At 53.8% G+C, this 19,789-nt stretch overlaps 1 protein-coding gene across 1 annotated transcript in view; it reads left to right on the top strand.

Annotated features, from left to right (window-relative positions):
• Positions 1–19,789, top strand: part of LOC132391989 (shootin-1-like) — a 112,247-nt gene that overhangs the window by 57,657 nt on the left and 34,801 nt on the right. The window contains exon 6 of the mRNA XM_059965854.1: positions 1,752–1,849. Coding sequence (XP_059821837.1) covers positions 1,752–1,849 — 98 coding nt within the window. The remainder of the gene's footprint in view (positions 1–1,751; positions 1,850–19,789) is intronic.

Genomic DNA, 19,789 nt, shown 5'->3' on the forward strand with positions numbered 1-19,789 from the left:
CTTCATATCATCAGCAAACTTTGCAACAAAGCATCAGTTCCATCATCCAAATTATTGACATACGTATAATGCAAGAAGAATCGGTCCTAACACAGATCCCTGTGGAACACCACTAGACACTGGCAGCCAACCAGAAAAGGCTCCTTTTATTCCCACTCTTTGCCTCCTGCCAATCAGCCATTGCTTTATGCATCTTTCTTGTAATGCCATGCTCTCATAGCTTATGAAGCAGCCTCATGTGGCACTGTGTCAAAGGCCTTCTGAAAATCCAAGTACACCATGTCTACTGATTCTCCTCTGTCTATCCTGCTTGTTTTTTCTTCAAAGAATTCCAACAGATTTTCAGCTAAGATTTTCCCTTGAGGTAACCATGGAGACTAAAGTCTATCTTGTCATGCACCTCCAAGAACTCTGAGATCTCATCGCTAATAATTGACTCTAACATCTTCCCATCCACTAAGGTCAGACTAACTGGCCTATAGTTTCCTTTCTTCTGCCTCTTCCCTTCTTGAAGAATGGAGTGATATTTGCAATTTTTTGGTCTTCCGGAACTATTCTGTAATCTAATGATTGTTGAAAGATCATTACCAGTGCCTCCATGATCTCTTCAGTCACCTCTTTCAGAACCCTGGGTATACACCATCTGCTCCAGGTGACTTCACATCTTCCATTTTCCCAAGAACCTTCTCTCTAGTTATGGTGACTGCACACACTTCATGTCCCCTGACACCTGGAATTTCCACCATACCTCTAGTGTCTTCCACAGTGAAGACTGACGTAAAATACTTATTCAGCTCATCCACTATTTCATTGTTCCCCCCCCCCCCCCATTACTACCTCTCCAGCATCGTTTTGCAGCAATCAAATATCCACTCTCGCCTCTCTTTAACACTTTATAGAAGAAACTTATTGGTATCCTCTTCAATATTATTGGCTAGCTTACTTTCGTCTTCCATTTTTACCTTTGTAATGACTTCTTTAGTTGCCTTCTGTTGGTGTTTGAAAGCTTCCCAATCCTCTAACTTCCCACCAATTTTTGCTCTTATATGCCCCAATTATATACCCTCTCTTTGGCTTTTATGTTGACTTTGACTTCTCTTGTTAGCGATGATTATGTCATCTTTCCTTTAGAATACTTCTTCCTCTTTGAGATGGAAATATCCTGTGCCTTCCAAATTGGTCCTTGCATCCTTCTTGGTCTTTGTTTACCGAGACCAGCAACAGTGGAACATGTATCCATACCTCCAGTTTGTGTTCCCATAAACAAATTGAGAGAATTAGAGTGTTTGGGATGCATTTTCTGTCCTTTCTGAATTGCTTCCAGCCATTGCTGCTCTGCCATCATCCCTGCCAGTGTTCTTTTCCAATCAATTCTGGCCAACTCTCTCTCTCTCTCATGACTCTGTAATTCCCTACACTGTAATACTGGTACATCTGACTTGGCTTCCTTCTCAAATTTCATATTTTCAAATATTCAGGGTGAATTTGATCCTATTATGACCATTGCCCCAAGAGTTCTTTTACCTTACAGCCTCTACTCAATTGCACAACACCTAATCCAGAGAACCGATCCCCTAGTGGGCTCAACCATGAGCTTGTCTAAAATTCCAACTCACAGGCACTCTAGAGAAGGAAAGTCTTTACCCAGGATGTGGTGAATGTGATATTTGTTGTTGTGGAGGTGGTACTCAGACAATCTGAGAGTACACGGCTGCCTACCCAGCTCTTTGAACCTTTGCCTCTGGCATCAGATTTACAGGAGAGAATCACCCAGCTCCTGGAGGAGAAGAAGCAGTTGACGGGCAAGGTGACCGAACTGGAACTGCGAGTGGCTGAGCTGCTGGAGAAGGTGAGTGAAACTGTGCACTACCCAGAACATGGTGGGGTGGAAATTACACTGCTCACTGCAAACCATTCCCATTGCAACATCCACACTCAACCCCTTCCCTTTCACTCTCACTGTCCACACTCCCAATGGACCCAACCCCTTTCCTTTCACTCTCACAGTGCACACTCCCAATGGACCCAAACCCTTCCCTTTCACTCTCACAGTGCACACTCCCAATGGACCCAAACCCCTTCCCTTTCACTCACACAGTGCACGCTCCCAATGGACCCAACCCCTTCCCATTCACTCCCATGTACACACTCCCAAAGGACCCAACCCCTTCCCATTAACTCCCACTGTCCACACTCCCAATGGACCCAACCCCTTCCCATTCACTCCCATGTACACACTCCCAATGGACCCAACCCCTTCCCATTAACACCCACTGTCCAGACTCCCAATGGATGCAACCCCTTCCCATTCACTCCCATGTCCACACTCCCAATGGACCCAACCCCTTCCCATTCACTCCCACTGTCCACACTCCCAATGGATGCAACCCCTTCCCATTCACTCCCATGTCCACACTCCCAATGGACCCAACCCCTTCCCATTCACTCCCACTGTCCACACTCCCAATGGACCCAACCCCTTCCCATTCACTCCCATGTACACACTCCAAATGGACCCAAACCCTTCCCATTCACTCCCACTGTCCACACTCCCAATGGACCCGACCCCTTCCCTTTCACTCTCACAGTGCACTCTCCAAATGGACCCGACCCCTTCCCTTTCACTCTCACAGTGCACACTCCCAATGGACCCCCCTTCCCTTTCACTCTCACAGTGCACACTCCCAATGGAACCAACCCCTTCCCATTCACTCCCACTGTCCACACTCCCAATGGACCCAACCCCTTCCCATTCACTCCCACTGTCCACACTCCCAATGGACCAAACCCCTTCCCATTCACTCCCATGTACACACTCCCAATGGACCCAACCCCTTCCCATTCACTCCCACTGTCCACACTCCCACTGGACCCAACCCCTTCCCATTCACTCCCACTGTCCACACTCCCAATGGACCCAACCCTTTCCCATTCACTCCCATGTACACACTCCCAATGGACCCAACCCCTTCCCATTCACTCCCACTGTCCACACTCCCACTGGACCCAACCCCTTCCCATTCACTCCCACTGTCCACACTCCCAATGGACCCAACCCCTTCCCATTCACTCCCACTGTCCACACTCCCAATGGACCCAACCGCTTCCCTTTCACGCTCACAGTGCACTCTCCCAATGGACCCAACCCCTTCCCATTCACTCCCACTGTTCACACTCCCAATGGACCCAACACCTTCCCTTTCACGCTCACAGTGCACACTCCCAATGGACCCAACCCCTTCCCAATCACTCCCACTGTCCACACTCCCACTGGACCCAACCCCTTCCCATTCACTCTCACTGTCCACACTCCCAATGGACCCAACCCTTTCCCATTCACTCCCACTGTCCACACTCCCAATGGACCCAACCCCTTCCCATTCACTCCCACTGTCCACAATCCCAATGGACCCAACCCCTTCCCATTCACACCCACTGTCCACACTCCCAATGGACCCAACCCTTTCCCATTCACTCCCACTCTCCACACTCCCAATGGACCCAACCCCTTCCCATTCACTCCCACTGTCCACACTCCCAATGGATGCAACCCCTTCCCATTCACTCCCATGTCCACACTCCCAATGGACCCAACCCCTTCCCATTCACTCCCACTGTCCACACTCCCAATGGACCCAACCCCTTCCCATTCACTCCCATGTACACACTCCAAATGGACCCAAACCCTTCCCATTCACTCCCACTGTCCACACTCCCAATGGACCCGACCCCTTCCCTTTCACTCTCACAGTGCACTCTCCAAATGGACCCGACCCCTTCCCTTTCACTCTCACAGTGCACACTCCCAATGGACCCCCCTTCCCTTTCACTCTCACAGTGCACACTCCCAATGGAACCAACCCCTTCCCATTCACTCCCACTGTCCACACTCCCAATGGACCCAACCCCTTCCCATTCACTCCCACTGTCCACACTCCCAATGGACCCAACCCCTTCCCATTCACTCCCACTGTCCACACTCCCAATGGACCCAACCCCTTCCCATTCACTCCCACTGTCCACACTCCCAATGGACCCAACCGCTTCCCTTTCACGCTCACAGTGCACTCTCCCAATGGACCCAACCCCTTCCCATTCACTCCCACTGTTCACACTCCCAATGGACCCAACACCTTCCCTTTAACGCTCACAGTGCACACTCCCAATGGACCCAACCCCTTCACAATCACTCCCACTGTCCACACTCCCACTGGACCCAACCCCTTCCCATTCACTCTCACTGTCCACACTCCCAATGGACCCAACCCTTTCCCATTCACTCCCACTGTCCACACTCCCAATGGACCCAACCCCTTCCCATTCACTCCCACTGTCCACAATCCCAATGGACCCAACCCCTTCCCATTCACACCCACTGTCCACACTCCCAATGGACCCAACCCTTTCCCATTCACTCCCACTCTCCACACTCCCAATGGACCCAACCCCTTCCCATTCACTCCCACTGTCCACACACCCAATGGACCCAACCCCTTCCCTTTCACTCTCACAGTGCACACTCCCAATGGACCCAACCCTTTCCCATTCACTCCCATGTACACACTCCCAATGGACCCAACCCCTTCCCAATCACTCCCATGTACACACTCCAAATGGACACAACCCCTTCACAATCACTCCCATGTACACACTCCCAATGGACCCAACCCCTTCCCTTTCACTCTCACAGTGCACTCTCCCAATGGACCCAACCCCTTCCCATTCACTCCCACTGTCCACACTCCCACTGGACCCAACCCCTTCCCTTTCACGTTCACAGTGCACACTTCCAATGGACCCAACCCCTTCCCTTTCACTCTCACAGTGCACACTCCCAATGGACCCAACCCCTTCCCATTCACTCCCACTGTTCACACTCCCAATGGACCCAACCCCTTCCCAATCACTCCCAGGTACACACTCCCAATGGACCCAACCCCTTCCCATTCACTCCCACTGTCCACACTCCCAATGGACCCAACCCCTTCCCATTCACTCCCATGTACACACTCCCACTGGACCCAAACCCTTCCCATTCACTCCCACTGTCCACACTCCCAATGGACCCAACCCCTTCCCATTCACTCCCATGTACACACTCCCACTGGACCCAAACCCTTCCCATTCACTCCCACTGTCCACACTCCCAATGGACCCAACCCCTTCCCATTCACTCCCATGTACACACTCCCAATGGACCCAACCCCTTCCCATTCACTCCCACTGTCCACACTCCCACTGGACCCAACCCCTTCCCTTTCACGCTCACAGTGCACACTCCCAATAGACCCAACCACTTCCCTTTCACTCTCACAGTGCACTCTCCCAATGGACCCAACCCCTTCCCATTCACTCCCACTGTTCACACTCCCAATGGACCCAACACCTTCCCTTTCACGCTCACAGTGCACACTCCCACTGGACCCAACCCCTTCCCATTAACTCCCACTGTCCACACTCCCAATGGACCCAACCCTTTCCCATTCACTCCCACTGTCCACACTCCCAATGGACCCAACCCCTTCCCATTCACTCCCACTGTCCACACTCCCAATGGACCCAACCCCTTCCCATTCACTCCCACTGTCCACACTCCCAATGGACCCAACCCTTTCCCATTCACTCCCACTCTCCACACTCCCAATGGACCCAACCCCTTCCCATTCACTCCCACTGTCCACACTCCCAATGGACCCAACCCCTTCCCAATCACTCTCACAGTGCACACTCACAATGGACCCAACCCTTTCCCATTCACTCCCACTGTCCACACTCCCAATGGACCCAACCCCTTCCCAATCACTCCCATGTACACACTCCCAATGGACCCAACCTCTTCCCAATCACTCCCATGTACACACTCCCAATGTACCCAACCCCTTCCCATTCACTCTCATGTACACACTGCCAATGGACCCAACCCCTTCCCAATCACTCCCATGTACACACTCCCAATGTACCCAACCCCTTCCCATTCACTCCCATGTACACACTCACTATGGACCCAACCCCTTCCCATTCACTCCCACTGTCCACACTCCCACTGGACCCAACCCCTTCACATTCACTCCCACTGTCCACACTTCCAATGGACCCAACCCTTTCCCATTCACTCCCACTGTCCACACTCCCAATGGACCCAACCACTTCCCATTCACTCCCATGTCCACACTCCCAATGGACCCAACCCCTTCCCATTCACTCCCACTGTCCACACTCCCAATGGACCCAACCCCTTCCCATTCACTCCCATGTACACACTCCCACTGGACCAAACCTCTTCCCAATCACTCCCATGTACACACTCCCAACGTACCCAACCCCTTCCCATTCACTCTCATGTACACACTCCCAATGGACCCAACCCCTTCCCAATCACTCCCATGTACACACTCCCAATGTACCCAACCCCTTCCCTTTCACTCTCACAGTGCACTCTCCCAATGGACCCAACCCCTTCCCATTCACTCCCACTGTTCACACTCCCAATGGACCCAACACCTTCCCTTTCACACTCACAGTGCACACTCCCAATGGACCCAACCCCTTCCCAATCACTCCCATGTACACACTCCCAATGGACCCAACCCCTTCCCATTCACTCCCATGTACACACTCCCAATGGACCCAACCCCTTCCCATTCACTCCCATGTACACACTCCCAATGGACCCAACCCCTTCCCATTCACTCCCACTGTCCACACTCCCAATGGACCCAACCCCTTCCCATTCTCTCCCACTGTTCACACTCCCACTGGACCCAACCCCTTCCCTTTCACGCTCACAGAGCACACTCCCAATAGACCCAACCACTTCCCTTTCACTCTCACAGTGCACTCTCCCAATGGACCCAACCCCTTCCCATTCACTCCCACTGTTCACACTCCCAATGGACCCAACACCTTCCCTTTCACGCTCACAGTGCACACTCCCACTGGACCCAACCCCTTCCCATTAACTCCCACTGTCCACACTCCCAATGGACCCAATCCTTTCCCATTCACTCCCACTGTCCACACTCCCAATGGACCCAACCCCTTCCCATTCACTCCCACTGTCCACACTCCCAATGGACCCAACCCCTTCCCATTCACTCCCACTGTCCACACTCCCAATGGACCCAACCCTTTCCCATTCACTCCCACTCTCCACACTCCCAATGGACCCAACCCCTTCCCATTCACTCCCACTGTCCACACTCCCAATGGACCCAACCCCTTCCCAATCACTCTCACAGTGCACACTCACAATGGACCCAACCCTTTCCCATTCACTCCCACTGTCCACACTCCCAATGGACCCAACCCCTTCCCAATCACTCCCATGTACACACTCCCAATGGACCCAACCTCTTCCCAATCACTCCCATGTACACACTCCCAATGTACCCAACCCCTTCCCATTCACTCTCATGTACACACTGCCAATGGACCCAACCCCTTCCCAATCACTCCCATGTACACACTCCCAATGTACCCAACCCCTTCCCATTCACTCCCATGTACACACTCACTATGGACCCAACCCCTTCCCATTCACTCCCACTGTCCACACTCCCACTGGACCCAACCCCTTCACATTCACTCCCACTGTCCACACTTCCAATGGACCCAACCCTTTCCCATTCACTCCCACTGTCCACACTCCCAATGGACCCAACCACTTCCCATTCACTCCCATGTCCACACTCCCAATGGACCCAACCCCTTCCCATTCACTCCCACTGTCCACACTCCCAATGGACCCAACCCCTTCCCATTCACTCCCATGTACACACTCCCACTGGACCCAACCTCTTCCCAATCACTCCCATGTACACACTCCCAACGTACCCAACCCCTTCCCATTCACTCTCATGTACACACTCCCAATGGACCCAACCCCTTCCCAATCACTCCCATGTACACACTCCCAATGTACCCAACCCCTTCCCTTTCACTCTCACAGTGCACTCTCCCAATGGACCCAACCCCTTCCCATTCACTCCCACTGTTCACACTCCCAATGGACCCAACACCTTCCCTTTCACACTCACAGTGCACACTCCCAATGGACCCAACCCCTTCCCAATCACTCCCATGTACACACTCCCAATGGACCCAACCCCTTCCCATTCACTCCCATGTACACACTCCCAATGGACCCAACCCCTTCCCATTCACTCCCATGTACACACTCCCAATGGACCCAACCCCTTCCCATTCACTCCCACTGTCCACACTCCCAATGGACCCAACCCCTTCCCATTCTCTCCCACTGTTCACACTCCCAATGGACCCAACCCCTTCCCTTTCACTCTCACAGTGCACACTCCCAATGGACCCAACCCTTTCCCATTCACTCCCACTGTCCACACTCCCACTGGACCCAACCTCTTCCCAATCACTCCCATGTACACACTCCCAACGTACCCAACCCCTTCCCATTCACTCTCATGTACACACTCCCAATGGACCCAACCCCTTCCCAATCACTCCCATGTACACACTCCCAATGTACCCAACCCCTTCCCATTCACTCCCATGTACACACTCACAATGGACCCAACCCCTTCCCATTCACTCCCACTGTTCACACTCCCAATGGACCCAACCCCTTCCCATTCACTCCCACTGTTCACACTCCCAATGGACCCAACCCCTTCCCATTCACTCCCACTGTCCACACTCCCAATGGACCCAACCCCTTCCCATTCACTCCCACTGTCCACACTCCCAATGGACCCAACCCTTTCCCATTCACTCCCACTCTCCACACTCCCAATGGACCCAACCCCTTCCCATTCACTCCCACTGTCCACACTCCCAATGGACCCAACCCCTTCCCAATCACTCTCACAGTGCACACTCACAATGGACCCAACCCTTTCCCATTCACTCCCACTGTCCACACTCCCAATGGACCCAACCCCTTCCCAATCACTCCCATGTACACACTCCCAATGGACCCAACCTCTTCCCAATCACTCCCATGTACACACTCCCAATGTACCCAACCCCTTCCCATTCACTCTCATGTACACACTGCCAATGGACCCAACCCCTTCCCAATCACTCCCATGTACACACTCCCAATGTACCCAACCCCTTCCCATTCACTCCCATGTACACACTCACTATGGACCCAACCCCTTCCCATTCACTCCCACTGTCCACACTCCCACTGGACCCAACCCCTTCACATTCACTCCCACTGTCCACACTCCCAATGGACCCAACCCTTTCCCATTCACTCCCACTGTCCACACTCCCAATGGACCCAACCACTTCCCATTCACTCCCATGTCCACACTCCCAATGGACCCAACCCCTTCCCATTCACTCCCACTGTCCACACTCCCAATGGACCCAACCCCTTCCCATTCACTCCCATGTACACACTCCCACTGGACCCAACCTCTTCCCAATCACTCCCATGTACACACTCCCAACGTACCCAACCCCTTCCCATTCACTCTCATGTACACACTCCCAATGGACCCAACCCCTTCCCAATCACTCCCATGTACACACTCCCAATGTACCCAACCCCTTCCCCTTCACTCTCACAGTGCACTCTCCCAATGGACCCAACCCCTTCCCATTCACTCCCACTGTTCACACTCCCAATGGACCCAACACCTTCCCTTTCACACTCACAGTGCACACTCCCAATGGACCCAACCCCTTCCCAATCACTCCCATGTACACACTCCCAATGGACCCAACCCCTTCCCATTCACTCCCATGTACACACTCCCAATGGACCCAACCCCTTCCCATTCACTCCCATGTACACACTCCCAATGGACCCAACCCCTTCCCATTCACTCCCACTGTCCACACTCCCAATGGACCCAACCCATTCTCTCCCACTGTTCACACTCCCAATGGACACAACCCCTTCCCTTTCACTCTCACAGTGCACACTCCCAATGGACACAACCCTTTCCCATTAACTCCCACTGTCCACACTCCCACTGGACCCAACCTCTTCCCAATCACTCCCATGTACACACTCCCAATGTACCCAACCCCTTCCCATTCACTCTCATGTACACACTCCCAATGGACCCAACCCCTTCCCAATCACTCCCATGTACACACTCCCAATGTACCCAACCCCTTCCCATTCACTCACATGTACACACTCACAATGGACCCAACCCCTTCCCATTCACTCCCACTGTTCACACTCCCAATGGACCCAACCCCTTCCCATTCACTCCCACTGTTCACACTCCCAATGGACCCAACACCTTCCCTTTCACGCTCACAGTGCACACTCCCAATGGACCCAACGCCTTCCCTTTCACTCTCACAGTGCACTCTCCCAATGGACCCAACCCCTTCCCATTCACTCCCACTGTTCACACTCCCAATGGACCCAACACCTTCCCTTTCACGCTCACAGTGCACACTCCCAATGGACCCAACCCCTTCCCAGTCACTCCCATGTACACACTCCCAATGGACCCAACCCCTTCCCATTCACTCCCACTGCCCACACTCCCAATGGACCCAACCCCTTCCCAATCACTCCCATGTACACACTCCCAATGGACCCAACCTCTTCCCAATCACTCCCATGTACACACTCCCAATGTACCCAACCCCTTCCCATTCACTCCCATGTACACACTCACTATGGACCCAACACCTTCCCATTCACTCCCACTGTCCACACTCCCACTGGACCCAACCCCTTCACATTCACTCCCACTGTCCACACTCCCAATGGACCCAACCCTTTCCCATTCACTCCCACTGTCCACACTCCCAATGGACCCAACCACTTCCCATTCACTCCCATGTCCACACTCCCAATGGACCCAACCCCTTCCCATTCACTCCCACTGTCCACACTCCCAATGGACCCAACCCCTTCCCATTCACTCCCATGTACACACTCCCACTGGACCCAACCTCTTCCCAATCACTCCCATGTACACACTCCCAACGTACCCAACCCCTTCCCATTCACTCTCATGTACACACTCCCAATGGACCCAACCCCTTCCCAATCACTCCCATGTACACACTCCCAATGTACCCAACCCCTTCCCTTTCACTCTCACAGTGCACTCTCCCAATGGACCCAACCCCTTCCCATTCACTCCCACTGTTCACACTCCCAATGGACCCAACACCTTCCCTTTCACACTCACAGTGCACACTCCCAATGGACCCAACCCCTTCCCAATCACTCCCATGTACACACTCCCAATGGACCCAACCCCTTCCCATTCACTCCCATGTACACACTCCCAATGGACCCAACCCCTTCCCATTCACTCCCATGTACACACTCCCAATGGACCCAACCACTTCCCATTCACTCCCACTGTCCACACTCCCAATGGACCCAACCCCTTCCCATTCTCTCCCACTGTTCACACTCCCAATGGACCCAACCCCTTCCCTTTCACTCTCACAGTGCACACTCCCAATGGACCCAACCCTTTCCCATTCACTCCCACTGTCCACACTCCCACTGGACCCAACCTCTTCCCAATCACTCCCATGTACACACTCCCAATGGACCCAACCCCTTCCCATTCACTCCCATGTACACACTCCCACTGGACCCAACCCCTTCCCATTCACTCTCATGTACACACTCCCAATGGACCCAACCCCTTCCCAATCACTCCCATGTACACACTCCCAATGTACCCAACCCCTTCCCATTCACTCACATGTACACACTCACAATGGACCCAACCCCTTCCCATTCTCTCCCACTGTTCACACTCCCAATGGACCCAACCCCTTCCCTTTCACTCTCACAGTGCACACTCCCAATGGACCCAACCCTTTCCCATTCACTCCCACTGTCCAAACTCCCACTGGACCCAACCTCTTCCCAATCACTCCCACTGTCCACACTCCCAATGGACCCAACCCCTTCCCATTCACTCCCATGTACACACTCCCACTGGACCCAAACCCTTCCCATTCACTCCCACTGTCCACACTCCCAATGGACCCAACCCCTTCCCATTCACTCCCATGTACACACTCCCACTGGACCCAAACCCTTCCCATTCACTCCCACTGTCCACACTCCCAATGGACCCAACCCCTTCCCATTCACTCCCATGTACACACTCCCAATGGACCCAACCCCTTCCCATTCACTCCCACTGTCCACACTCCCACTGGACCCAACCCCTTCCCTTTCACGCTCACAGTGCACACTCCCAATAGACCCAACCACTTCCCTTTCACTCTCACAGTGCACTCTCCCAATGGACCCAACCCCTTCCCATTCACTCCCACTGTTCACACTCCCAATGGACCCAACACCTTCCCTTTCACGCTCACAGTGCACACTCCCACTGGACCCAACCCCTTCCCATTAACTCCCACTGTCCACACTCCCAATGGACCCAACCCTTTCCCATTCACTCCCACTGTCCACACTCCCAATGGACCCAACCCCTTCCCATTCACTCCCACTGTCCACACTCCCAATGGACCCAACCCCTTCCCATTCACTCCCACTGTCCACACTCCCAATGGACCCAACCCTTTCCCATTCACTCCCACTCTCCACACTCCCAATGGACCCAACCCCTTCCCATTCACTCCCACTGTCCACACTCCCAATGGACCCAACCCCTTCCCAATCACTCTCACAGTGCACACTCACAATGGACCCAACCCTTTCCCATTCACTCCCACTGTCCACACTCCCAATGGACCCAACCCCTTCCCAATCACTCCCATGTACACACTCCCAATGGACCCAACCTCTTCCCAATCACTCCCATGTACACACTCCCAATGTACCCAACCCCTTCCCATTCACTCTCATGTACACACTGCCAATGGACCCAACCCCTTCCCAATCACTCCCATGTACACACTCCCAATGTACCCAACCCCTTCCCATTCACTCCCATGTACACACTCACTATGGACCCAACCCCTTCCCATTCACTCCCACTGTCCACACTCCCACTGGACCCAACCCCTTCACATTCACTCCCACTGTCCACACTTCCAATGGACCCAACCCTTTCCCATTCACTCCCACTGTCCACACTCCCAATGGACCCAACCACTTCCCATTCACTCCCATGTCCACACTCCCAATGGACCCAACCCCTTCCCATTCACTCCCACTGTCCACACTCCCAATGGACCCAACCCCTTCCCATTCACTCCCATGTACACACTCCCACTGGACCCAACCTCTTCCCAATCACTCCCATGTACACACTCCCAACGTACCCAACCCCTTCCCATTCACTCTCATGTACACACTCCCAATGGACCCAACCCCTTCCCAATCACTCCCATGTACACACTCCCAATGTACCCAACCCCTTCCCTTTCACTCTCACAGTGCACTCTCCCAATGGACCCAACCCCTTCCCATTCACTCCCACTGTTCACACTCCCAATGGACCCAACACCTTCCCTTTCACACTCACAGTGCACACTCCCAATGGACCCAACCCCTTCCCAATCACTCCCACTGTCCACACTCCCAATGGACCCAACCCCTTCCCATTCTCTCCCACTGTTCACACTCCCAATGGACCCAACCCCTTCCCTTTCACTCTCACAGTGCACTCTCCCAATGGACCCAACCCCTTCCCATTCACTCCCACTGTTCACACTCCCAATGGACCCAACACCTTCCCTTTCACACTCACAGTGCACACTCCCAATGGACCCAACCCCTTCCCAATCACTCCCATGTACACACTCCCAATGGACCCAACCCCTTCCCATTCACTCCCATGTACACACTCCCAATGGACCCAACCCCTTCCCATTCACTCCCATGTACACACTCCCAATGGACCCAACCCCTTCCCATTCACTCCCACTGTCCACACTCCCAATGGACCCAACCCCTTCCCATTCTCTCCCACTGTTCACACTCCCAATGGACCCAACCCCTTCCCTTTCACTCTCACAGTGCACACTCCCAATGGACCCAACCCTTTCCCATTCACTCCCACTGTCCACACTCCCACTGGACCCAACCTCTTCCCAATCACTCCCATGTACACACTCCCAACGTACCCAACCCCTTCCCATTCACTCTCATGTACACACTCCCAATGGACCCAACCCCTTCCCAATCACTCCCATGTACACACTCCCAATGTACCCAACCCCTTCCCATTCACTCCCATGTACACACTCACAATGGACCCAACCCCTTCCCATTCACTCCCACTGTTCACACTCCCAATGGACCCAACCCCTTCCCATTCACTCCCACTGTTCACACTCCCAATGGACCCAACCCCTTCCCATTCACTCCCACTGTCCACACTCCCAATGGACCCAACCCCTTCCCATTCACTCCCACTGTCCACACTCCCAATGGACCCAACCCTTTCCCATTCACTCCCACTCTCCACACTCCCAATGGACCCAACCCCTTCCCATTCACTCCCACTGTCCACACTCCCAATGGACCCAACCCCTTCCCAATCACTCTCACAGTGCACACTCACAATGGACCCAACCCTTTCCCATTCACTCCCACTGTCCACACTCCCAATGGACCCAACCCCTTCCCAATCACTCCCATGTACACACTCCCAATGGACCCAACCTCTTCCCAATCACTCCCATGTACACACTCCCAATGTACCCAACCCCTTCCCATTCACTCTCATGTACACACTGCCAATGGACCCAACCCCTTCCCAATCACTCCCATGTACACACTCCCAATGTACCCAACCCCTTCCCATTCACTCCCATGTACACACTCACTATGGACCCAACCCCTTCCCATTCACTCCCACTGTCCACACTCCCACTGGACCCAACCCCTTCACATTCACTCCCACTGTCCACACTCCCAATGGACCCAACCCTTTCCCATTCACTCCCACTGTCCACACTCCCAATGGACCCAACCACTTCCCATTCACTCCCATGTCCACACTCCCAATGGACCCAACCCCTTCCCATTCACTCCCACTGTCCACACTCCCAATGGACCCAACCCCTTCCCATTCACTCCCATGTACACACTCCCACTGGACCCAACCTCTTCCCAATCACTCCCATGTACACACTCCCAACGTACCCAACCCCTTCCCATTCACTCTCATGTACACACTCCCAATGGACCCAACCCCTTCCCAATCACTCCCATGTACACACTCCCAATGTACCCAACCCCTTCCCCTTCACTCTCACAGTGCACTCTCCCAATGGACCCAACCCCTTCCCATTCACTCCCACTGTTCACACTCCCAATGGACCCAACACCTTCCCTTTCACACTCACAGTGCACACTCCCAATGGACCCAACCCCTTCCCAATCACTCCCATGTACACACTCCCAATGGACCCAACCCCTTCCCATTCACTCCCATGTACACACTCCCAATGGACCCAACCCCTTCCCATTCACTCCCATGTACACACTCCCAATGGACCCAACCCCTTCCCATTCACTCCCACTGTCCACACTCCCAATGGACCCAACCCATTCTCTCCCACTGTTCACACTCCCAATGGACACAACCCCTTCCCTTTCACTCTCACAGTGCACACTCCCAATGGACCCAACCCTTTCCCATTCACTCCCACTGTCCACACTCCCACTGGACCCAACCTCTTCCCAATCACTCCCATGTACACACTCCCAATGTACCCAACCCCTTCCCATTCACTCTCATGTACACACTCCCAATGGACCCAACCCCTTCCCAATCACTCCCATGTACACACTCCCAATGTACCCAACCCCTTCCCATTCACTCACATGTACACACTCACAATGGACCCAACCCCTTCCCATTCACTCCCACTGTTCACACTCCCAATGGACCCAACCCCTTCCCATTCACTCCCACTGTTCACACTCCCAATGGACCCAACACCTTCCCTTTCACGCTCACAGTGCACACTCCCAATGGACCCAACCCCTTCCCTTTCACTCTCACAGTGCACTCTCCCAATGGACCCAACCCCTTCCCATTCACTCCCACTGTTCACACTCCCAATGGACCCAACACCTTCCCTTTCACGCTCACAGTGCACACTCCCAATGGACCCAACCCCTTCCCATTCACTCCCATGTACACACTCCCAATGGACCCAACCCCTTCCCATTCACTCCCACTGCCCACACTCCCAATGGACCCAACCCCTTCCCAATCACTCCCATGTACACACTCCCAATGGACCCAACCTCTTCCCAATCACTCCCATGTACACACTCCCAACGTACCCAACCCCTTCCCATTCACTCTCATGTACACACTCCCAATGGACCCAACCCCTTCCCAATCACTCCCATGTACACACTCCCAATGTACCCAACCCCTTCCCTTTCACTCTCACAGTGCACTCTCCCAATGGACCCAACCCCTTCCCATTCACTCCCACTGTTCACACTCCCAATAGACCCAACACCTTCCCTTTCACACTCACAGTGCACACTCCCAATGGACCCAACCCCTTCCCAATCACTCCCATGTACACACTCCCAATGGACCCAACCCCTTCCCATTCACTCCCATGTACACACTCCCAATGGACCCAACCCCTTCCCATTCACTCCCATGTACACACTCCCAATGGACCCAACCACTTCCCATTCACTCCCACTGTCCACACTCCCAATGGACCCAACCCCTTCCCATTCTCTCCCACTGTTCACACTCCCAATGGACCCAACCCCTTCCCTTTCACTCTCACAGTGCACACTCCCAATGGACCCAACCCTTTCCCATTCACTCCCACTGTCCACACTCCCACTGGACCCAACCTCTTCCCAATCACTCCCATGTACACACTCCCAATGTACCCAACCCCTTCCCATTCACTCTCATGTACACACTCCCAATGGACCCAACCCCTTCCCAATCACTCCCATGTACACACTCCCAATGTACCCAACCCCTTCCCATTCACTCCCATGTACACACTCACAATGGACCCAACCCCTTCCCATTCACTCCCACTGTTCACACTCCCAATGGACCCAACCCCTTCCCATTCACTCCCACTGTTCACACTCCCAATGGACCCAACACCTTGCCTTTCACGCTCACAGTGCACACTCCCAATGGAGCCAACCCCTTCCCTTTCACTCTCACAGTGCACTCTCCCAATGGACCCAACCCCTTCCCATTCACTCCCACTGTTCACACTCCCAATGGACCCAACACCTTCCCTTTCACGCTCACAGTGCACACTCCCAATGGACCCAACCCCTTCCCATTCACTCCCATGTACACACTCCCAATGGACCCAACCCCTTCCCATTCACTCCCACTGCCCACACTCCCAATGGACCCAACCCCTTCCCATTCACTCCCACTGTCCACACTCCCAATGGACCCAACCCCTTCCCATTCTCTCCCACTGTTCACACTCCCAATGGACCCAACCCCTTCCCTTTCACTCTCACAGTGCACACTCCCAATGGACCCAACCCTTTCCCATTCACTCCCACTGTCCACACTCCCAATGGACCCAACCCCTTCCCAATCACTCCCATGTACACACTCCCAATGGACCCAACCTCTTCCCAATCACTCCCATGTACACACTCCCAATGTACCCAACCCCTTCCCATTCACTCTCATGTACACACTCCCAATGGACCCAACCCCTTCCCAATCACTCCCATGTACACACTCCCAATGTACCCAACCCCTTCCCATTCACTCCCATGTACACACTCACAATGGACCCAACCCCTTCCCATTCACTCCCACTGTTCACACTCCCAATGGACCCAACACCTTCCCTTTCACGCTCACAGTGCACACTCCCAATGGACCCAACCCCTTCCCTTTCACTCTCACAGTGCACTCTCCCAATGGACCCAACCCCTTCCCATTCACTCCCACTGTTCACACTCCCAATGGACCCAACCCCTTCCTAATCACTCCCATGTACACACTCCCAATGGACCCAACCCCTTCCCAATCACTCCCATGTACACACTCCCAATGGACCCAACCCCTTCCCATTCACTCTCATGTACACACTCCCAATGGACCCAACCCCTTCCCAATCACTCCCATGTACACACTCCCAATGTACCCAACCCCTTCCCATTCACTCCCATGTACACACTCACAATGGACCCAACCCCTTCCCATTCACTCCCACTGTTCACACTCCCAATGGACCCAACCCCTTCCCATTCACTCCCACTGTTCACACTCCCAATGGACCCAACACCTTCCCTTTCACGCTCACAGTGCACACTCCCAATGGACCCAACCCCTTCCCTTTCACTCTCACAGTGCACACTCCCAATGGACCCAACCCCTTCCCATTCACTCCCACTGTTCACACTCCCAATGGACCCAACACCTTCCCTTTCACGCTCACAGTGCACACTCCCAATGGACCCAACCCCTTCCCATTCACTCCCATGTACACACTCCCAATGGACCCAACCCCTTCCCATTCACTCCCACTGCCCACACTCCCAATGGACCCAACCCCTTCCCAATCACTCCCATGTACACACTCCCAATGGACCCAACCTCTTCCCAATCACTCCCATGTACACACTCCCAATGTACCCAACCCCTTCCCATTCACTCTCATGTACACACTGCCAATGGACCCAACCCCTTCCCAATCACTCCCATGTACACACTCCCAATGTACCCAACCCCTTCCCATTCACTCCCATGTACACACTCACTATGGACCCAACCCCTTCCCATTCACTCCCACTGTCCACACTCCCACTGGACCCAACCCCTTCACATTCACTCCCACTGTCCACACTCCCAATGGACCCAACCCTTTCCCATTCACTCCCACTGTCCACACTCCCAATGGACCCAACCACTTCCCATTCACTCCCATGTCCACACTCCCAATGGACCCAACCCCTTCCCATTCACTCCCACTGTCCACACTCCCAATGGACCCAACCCCTTCCCATTCACTCCCATGTACACACTCCCACTGGACCCAACCTCTTCCCAATCACTCCCATGTACACACTCCCAACGTACCCAACCCCTTCCCATTCACTCTCATGTACACACTCCCAATGGACCCAACCCCTTCCCAATCACTCCCATGTACACACTCCCAATGTACCCAACCCCTTCCCTTTCACTCTCACAGTGCACTCTCCCAATGGACCCAACCCCTTCCCATTCACTCCCACTGTTCACACTCCCAATGGACCCAACACCTTCCCTTTCACACTCACAGTGCACACTCCCAATGGACCCAACCCCTTCCCAATCACTCCCATGTACACACTCCCAATGGACCCAACCCCTTCCCATTCACTCCCATGTACACACTCCCAATGGACCCAACCCCTTCCCATTCACTCCCATGTACACACTCCCAATGGACCCAACCCCTTCCCATTCACTCCCACTGTCCACACTCCCAATGGACCCAACCCCTTCCCATTCTCTCCCACTGTTCACACTCCCAATGGACCCAACCCCTTCCCTTTCACTCTCACAGTGCACACTCCCAATGGACCCAACCCTTTCCCATTCACTCCCACTGTCCACACTCCCACTGGACCCAACCCCTTCCCTTTCACTCTCATGTACACACTCCCAATGGACCCAACCCCTTCCCAATCACTCCCATGTACACACTCCCAATGTACCCAACCCCTTCCCATTCACTCCCATGTACACACTCACAATGGTCCCAACCCCTTCCCATTCACTCCCACTGTTCACACTCCCAATGGACCCAACCCCTTCCCTTTCACTCTCACAGTGCACTCTCCCAATGGACCCAACCCCTTCCCATTCACTCCCACTGTTCACACTCCCAATGGACCCAACACCTTCCCTTTCACACTCACAGT

Source organism: Hypanus sabinus, chromosome 3, assembly GCF_030144855.1.
Source record: "Hypanus sabinus isolate sHypSab1 chromosome 3, sHypSab1.hap1, whole genome shotgun sequence".
Classification (NCBI taxonomy): Eukaryota; Metazoa; Chordata; class Chondrichthyes; order Myliobatiformes; family Dasyatidae; genus Hypanus; species Hypanus sabinus.